This window comes from Lampetra planeri, chromosome 18, assembly GCF_965212315.1.
Source record: "Lampetra planeri chromosome 18, kcLamPlan1.2.h2, whole genome shotgun sequence".
NCBI classification, from domain to species: Eukaryota; Metazoa; Chordata; class Hyperoartia; order Petromyzontiformes; family Petromyzontidae; genus Lampetra; species Lampetra planeri.
The window spans coordinates 9619472-9627092 of NC_136124.1; the positions used below are offsets into that span (position 1 = coordinate 9619472).

A 7621-nucleotide genomic window follows, 5' to 3' on the forward strand; every position below is an offset into this window, starting at 1 on the left:
TGCTCAGTGGGCAGAATGCCGAGCTGTAGCCTGTACCGCTGAGAACATGGGTTCGATTCTAGGTTAAACCGGGTCCTCCAGTTTAGTGAGTTGATGGTCTCAGTCCAGTCGCCAAGAACTACGCAAAAGAAAAAAATCTGAGCCCCATCTCCAAAAAAATGCTATCCCCATTAGCTTTGCTTTACTTTTGCTTTAAAAATCTACATTTCAGCTGTTTGAGAATCAAAATGTTCAGTTTATCTGTCACATTAATACAAAATTTTCGTAGGGGGCCATGTAGGAAAACGCACGGCCCTAGTGTCTGGATATGAAAAACAATCACTTGAATGGATTTCAGAAGCAACTCTGTATCGCCTTTCGCAGACCATTCTCTTAGCACAAGATCTGCCACCTTGACTGCCGCACTTCAGATCAGAGGTAGAGTGCACGGCGCCACGTCCGTGTCGTGCCACGCAGTGCTTAGAGGCAGCTGGCTATACGGTGTCAATATCAGTCGTTGCGTGTCGGTACACTTCAGACCTGTGATGACCGCGCACTGGACTGAGGCTGGTCACACACGGTTTCACAGGTGAATTGGCAGTTCGTTTTTTTTGTATTTGCAAGAGCGGATTTAACCCCGCTGCATAGTTCTTGGGTCGATTGTTTGTTTCGGTAATGACCCAGAATAGCCACCGATTGTTTTTTTTTGCTGCATCTTTCTGCAAGTTTCCAGGTTTTTAGTGTGAATTTGGGCAGGTGTTGGTGGTGCGTGCCTGTAGCGGTGTCGTGAAGGGGGGAGGTGGGATTGTTGCGTTGCAGAGAGACGGTGCTGACATACACCCGTAGGGGGGCGAGAACATCAAACTATACACAGGTGCAAGAAAATCTGAATTATATATTTCCTGAGTAAGGCCCAACGATCCCTCGCTTTAGCCTTAACGTTGCTGGGGCAAGGGCAGTTAATGGGCACTTTTTTCTCTTTTTTTCGCATTCTCAACAAGAGCCCGGTATGAAGCGCGAACGATAAAAAAGGGAAGGGGAGCACGGGAATTCCTCGGATAGAAGCCCGAAACGCGACGGTGCTCACGAGTTGGGGAAAAGGGAGGGAGGAAATGGGCTCGCTCACCCCACTAGCGTAGGGACTCCAAGCGGTGAGTGAGCACCTTTGAAGGGCCTCACGGCACACAAGGCGATTCTGAGGCCAGCACCATTTCCAACCACCTTTTGTCTCTTATCAGTACTGATAATAACGTCAGATCTTATCCACGGACCGCACCTCCGATTAGCACGGTTGGCTATGTACGGTGCAAAAGAAGTTCAACATACATACGTACAGTTAAACACGTAGGCTTTCGCGAGCAATATTATTCATAATAAAGGTTTTTGGGTTTGATCGCGCTATTTATAAATGTGTCGGTGGTGGAGGGTTACGACACATTTATAAATAACGCGATCTAACCCAAACATCTTTATTATGAAAATATAAGTACATACTTACGCATCTTTTGACGAAAATCGGCGTGCATTCACATTCACTCACAAAAAAAGAAAAAAAATCTTCCAGTAGGATTTGCGAAGTGTGTGTTTGTCAACGTGCAACAAAGCAAACGCCGAAACGTGCGCGCACGTGACCGAGCCTTTGCCGCCGCTGCCGCCGTTGCCTATACCGCTCGTGACGTCGGCGCCTTCCTCCCCCTCTCCCGTGCAGCAGCTGGACGTGCCACAGGCGCTGGGCGTCCTGCGGGGCCAGCGGATGCTCATGGTGCAGACGCTCCCGCAGTACCAGTTCGTCTACCAGGCACTCATCCAGTTCCTCAACAACTCGAGGCTCATCTGACGACGGGCCACCGCCGGGGAGGGGCCGGCACCAGCTCGCCAGGGCCCCCCCCCAAACCTCGTCGAGAGGCCAAAGTTGTCCTTCGCAGGAGTTCCTTGCTGCGGCCAAAATGTCTTCTCTGCGCGTTGGGTGCTCGCCGCTTCCTCGGGGCTCCGCCGCAGAAGAGCGGCGTCGCTTGGGATGAACTTCCACGGCGCTTCTCATTTGGAGGAGCGAATTGAAAAGGAAACTGAAACTGCCCAATCTGCCCTTTTGGTGCTTTACGCTCGACAATGTGTGTTTGCCGCCCAGCATTGCAGTAAGGTTGTTCTGAGAACCGTGCCATCTCAGTTTGAGGGCAGGCACAACTTCAGCTTTTACAATCCTGAGAACGGGGTGCTTCCGTGAATGAAATTGTTTTGTATTCTGTATCAAAGTATCGCAATGAAACGCGAGGAAACCTATCCCGAGGATGATACTTCTCGCCAAATGAAGCCTTGGCTGCTGCAGCATCAGCCTCCGAAGCGGTTGTGGGGCGACATCTTTCGTAATCAGAAGTTGTTTCGCTACAAGTTTTAACTCTCTCGTTAAACCGGCTCTTTTATGCGTGGTCTTTTTTTTATAAGCAAAAGAAAAAGTCTTCCCATGAACTGGCTTTTGTAGAGTGTCTTTTTCGATGAATTGTATTGATATTTCTTAGTCCCCCCGTGAGTTCCGATTGCTTCTTTCTTTTAGGCCACTTACATCTCCTTTAACGAACGAGTGCCGAGTTCAGTGTTTGTTTCTGCCGACGCTTGGAAGGAGTTCCATTACTTGGCTCAGTCTGGCCCTGAGCTTCAAAATGATTGATGCTTCAGTCATTCCCACGGTCCACACGCATAGGACAGCAACTCTTTCTTCGACATCCAGCTGCTAATTAAAGATGGTTTAAACGCGTAGGTTCCTTTTTGCTGTCGTGCTGCGTGTGTGTCTCCGATAATATACGTGACTTGCGATAGCAGTCAAGGGCGGTTGGTCGGTCGATGCATTTGTTAGACACATATGAAATGTCCTGTATACATTTAGCAGTATTATTTACACATCTTCTCGCCTGCCTGTGCATTTACCGTAAGGCAGCTAAATATTTACACTCGTGTAAGTTTTCTTCTTTTGTATTTTGTTTTCGTCGGGAGTCTGACAGAACCTTTTTTGCCACAAAACTCGTACACATCGGAGTCCACCGCTAACAACCTTGATGAACATTGGCTTGAATTCGATTGCAATATGAACTGCGTGTATTGAACTTCTAACATGAAGTTCCATGAGGGGGGGGGGGGGTTCTATTGGGGCACCACGGTGGTGAAATGTTAACTACCCCACCGCGTATACAGGAGGTCGTGGGTTCAATGCTGACCCTGATGCCTGTATATTTGGAGTTCGCGTGTTCTCCCCGTGGTCACGTGGATTTTTCTCTGGGTCCTCTGGTTTTTTTTCCCCGTCCACATTGAGAATCAACGTGCGTTTAGAGTATTTGTCGACTATAAATGTCCACACGTTATGCCACTTGGTTGAGCTATCACTTGTGGCCAGATCGCTTCTGAAAAAGAGCTGTACGGCTCAGTGGGCCTTACCTGGTAAATAACAAAAAAATAGTTTAGTTGAATCGTTTTAAATGCCCTGGCCAGTTGCTGTCATTGCTCCCCGCGGATTGGGAACGGTGGCACCTTTTGACGGCGTGAAAGCCGCGGCGACCCTCTTCGCTTTAAAGCAGGTGGTTCTTAACCTGGGGTGCGAGATGCCCTTTCTGAGGGTGCGAGACATGGCCAGATTTCTTTAGAAGGTAAATCATCGAAACGCAAATTAAGCACGGGCATGTAAGTGCAACTACTTGGTATCATTAAACCCTCTGTGTATTTATTAACAAAACATTTTTTTTTTACGACTGAGAGCCAAAGGGGTGCAAAGCTGCAGTAAAGGTTAAGAATCGCCGCTTTAAAGGGATCGCAGTGCGTTGTTCCCGTCGTTTTGTACGGGAAGTCTTCTATTTACGCTGCTCCCGTTCACATCGCTTCACCGTAACATCGCCAACGAATGGAGGGAACGTAATCCGGTTCACGACAGCGTTGTTTTGAACGCTTGACGCGCGAAAAGGGGAGCAGTGGTGTCCTGGGCGGTGTACGCGACGACGCGCTACGCCACGGCGCTCCCAATGAGGGCGCCCAAGCCTCGGTGTTTACAACATCGCCATACTGTGACGTGCATACGTTGAACTTCTTTCGCACCGTACGTAGCCAAACCGTGCTCATCGGAGGTGCGGGGGAAGGGCAACAAACTTAAACACAAGAAGCAGTTGTAAAAGAAATTAGTTTTTCAATCTGGATCTAAAAGTGCATAGCTCCAGTGGCTCTACTACTCCCTCTAAATGCAACCTCCGCCGCCCTCTCTAAAATTACATATTTAAACTTGTCACGTATTTTCTTTTCGGGGGAATCTTTTGCTATCTTTTTGATACTTCATATTTCTCTGAAAATTCTGAACCAAAACATGACACCCCCCACCCCCCCCCCCCCCAAAGGAACGTATCGTAAATGTGTATAAACATTAAGTCAATGGTAAGTTTGGTTTAGATTTTCGATGTGTTCCAGGGACACATCCCCCCAACGTACGTGGAGGACTTACTGTCTTAAGTAAGCAACACAGGTTACACGATTAATCAGTAGAGCTTAGTCTCCCTTTTGTCAATCATCGTCGGGTTAAACAAAGTTGTATTTTAAGTGTTTGTGTATATTGTGTACAGCATATATATTTTAAAATGTTCAAAACAATTACCAAAGCTTTGTGGGACCACAAATGTCCATGTACTCATACTATGTACCTCAGTGATGCATCCATCAATCCACTTAGCACTTATTCTCTGAGATTAATAAAGTGTGCTATAATTGCCAATGATATTGCCATAGACAAAATGTTAAACAAAAGTAAATATATATGTGTATTGTAATGATGAGAAAAGCTGGAGACAATTTTACCAATATTTATCATTGGGCATGGCAGGTCGGTTACCTGCAAAATGCAGTGCTGTTGGGAACCAAACGAGGTTTTACCTTCTGAATGAATTTCAATGTAATCATCTCTGAACTTTTATCCTGGCCATGTTTAAATCAAGTGCAGTAACGGTGATATGTCTGCAGTGTTAGATATGACTTCACTAAGAAGTCATTTTTAAGGTTAACATTTTAAATTTGAGAACAAGGCCATTTTTTTTAAAACATCGACATCAGATAATCAAACAGACCCACGGTTATATATTGGGTTTGAACTAAGCGATGAATTGGCATGATTCAAGGACAATTCATCATTGAATGCAAGAACTGAATCCGAACGTGTGGTGAATGGAATCGCCTCTTGTGGCTGCACGGGTGACTTGAACCCATTGCATACCACGTTTATTACAATTGTAAACATTTAAACATTTTCTGAGCATTAAATGTGCCTATCACGAGATGGACAATGAATCGATGCATTAGTGTCCGACCCTTGCTGGGTACGATGTAGCTCACAGGTATTATAGCGCTGCCTAAAAAAACTATATAATTGCGCAATTAACAAGGCATTAATTGTTACTAACCATGACACCATCCATAAGTTGTTGAGAAATATGTTACGAGTATTCATTTTGTAAACCCAATCTATTCAATTATTTAATGTGCTTGGTGTTGTAAACATTTCGCCTGTCGCCGCAGACAGCCGGCAATTGTAAATTATATTAATAGAGCGAGGCAAGCAACAACATCATCACGTGATGAGCTCTTCCTCCTTCGTGTCTGATGTTACTTGCTCCCGTCATCTACCGAGGACTTTATCGCTTTTTTTTTTTAGTTTTTGGGACAGCTTCACGTTCGTTGCCCGTTGGACGACAAAACGAACGCGACATTCGCAACGCCAAAATGTTCGGGCAAACAACCAACAATGAAGTCAAGGAATGAGCTATTAATCGCTTGGCGCACCGGCTCGTAAAGGCACAGACAATCGATGGCTAATGAGGGGCTCGCTCAAGTACAATCCGCACCTTTGTCCAAACATTCAAGACGTGCGGCGAACCCTCCACTACCCCCCTTAAATAGCCGTCAGCTGAGATGGGGGGGAGGGGGTGGGGAAATGACAGATTTTATTTTAAACAAGTCGGCAGGAATGAGCAGCGAGCGACCCCGGGGTTACTAACAGAGCAGAGAGAGAGAGAGCGGTAGTTGCGTAAAATTTGACGCGCAGCAAAGAGAGGAACGCCCCGAGGGACGTGGGTTTCTAATCGGTCGCGCTGCGCAGCCTTCCAACAAGTCTCCGGGGGGGCTGTCACGGCGCCATGTCCGACGTTTCGCTGCACCTGCTTGGGGGAAGTGATTTTTTTAAAGAACACACGCGACGCGCGTGCGGCGTAAACGTCGCGACGTTGTGCCGGCACGACGCGGTAACATCCCCCCAGAGGTCGCAAACGGGTTTTGATTCCTTACCCGTACCCGGCCGCACCAGGGTCGCAAACGGGTACCCGTACCCGGCCGGGTACGGGTAGCCGGGTATCGGGTAGGGTACGGGTATCGGGTACCCGGTTGCGACCTCTGCATCCCCCCCCTGGATAACCGGCATCCTCTAGAGAGCTGGGGCACAATTGGATATCGCCATCGCAGATGGTCCTGCCGGGTCCGGTCCGGTGTGGAGATTTAATCTCGCCGTGCCAGTCCACGTGCACGCGCCGTCAGGCAAGGGCTCACGCACGGGCGGCAAGGCCGTGTGGTGTTTCCCTTCGGCGTCCTACTAACTGACCGCCGTGCCGAGGAATGCTTCACGTTCTCCAGTGGGAGGGCGGGCGGGCGAGGGGGCAAGCAGCTGTTGGCGTTGCTTACCCGGAGCTAACAGAGCAGCATTGATAGCTGCCTTGGGCAACAAAAATGTTGCATCTCCTCCATTAGCCACAGCCAAGAACCACTCCCCCCCCCCCCCCCCCCGTGGGCTCCTTTGTATTTTTAAGAAACAAAATGCCATTCATAAACGATTGTATTTAATTGTGCATAGTAATATTAAATCGCAGTAAAAAACACATGAACACCCTTTGGTATGATACAATGTTGTTTTTTTTACGTTAAAGAGATATGCTGTGCTTTGTTTGTTCGTTTGCAGTATAAAATAATCAAAAATTGAACAGCGTGTAGAGAGTTAGACGTAATCGTTTATAATTTGTGCAAATCTCTTCTAAGCTATGCATGTTTCTGTTTCGCTTTCACCTATTTATTACCATATCGTCGTGGGCTTCTTGGTGGGTTCCAAACAAATATTGTTATTATTCTTTTGTTTCTTCCAACCTTTTATTTGTAACCAAAAAAACTACAGAAACTGTGAGGTCACTTGACAGTATTTTTTTTTTAATCGTTTAGTAGACCTACACGCGCTTGTGCAATTTAGCTAAGCTTTTAAAAAAAACACAAACCCCCCTCCCTCTCCCCTCCTTTTGGAACTCCCCCCCCCCCCCCCCGTGTTCCGTATTTGACTATGTTATTTCACTTTGTTTCGTGTGTACAGACTTTTTTTTTTATATGTCATTCGTATATTCAGAATAACCGCGGTGTGGGAGGGGGGGTGTGTGTACATAGTCCTTCATAAAAGAAACAAGTAAATGAAATGTTTCGTGTATTGAATCTTTACAAAGTAATAAAATGTCCTTATTGAATGTATAACTTTCGCGCGTGTAAGGTGTGTGCTTGTGTATTGCTTGGCCATGACCTGTACCTTTGCATGCAATTGCGGGCGAGTGTCTAAATCACACCGGAATTTCTCTCCGTCCGCATCAAGTCTCAA

General features: G+C 46.9%; 1 protein-coding gene across 2 annotated transcripts in view; it reads left to right on the forward strand.

Annotated features, from left to right (window-relative positions):
• LOC144723627 (tyrosine-protein phosphatase non-receptor type 14-like) overlaps nt 1-6877 on the forward strand; it is an 87294-nt gene extending 80417 nt beyond the window's left edge. For both annotated transcript variants that reach the window (XM_078602506.1, XM_078602507.1), the window contains one exon: nt 1688-6877. In XM_078602506.1, the coding sequence (XP_078458632.1) occupies nt 1688-1816 (129 nt within the window). In that variant the 3' untranslated portion in view covers nt 1817-6877. The remainder of the gene's footprint in view (nt 1-1687) is intronic.
• Nucleotides 6878-7621: the final 744 nt, after the last annotated feature.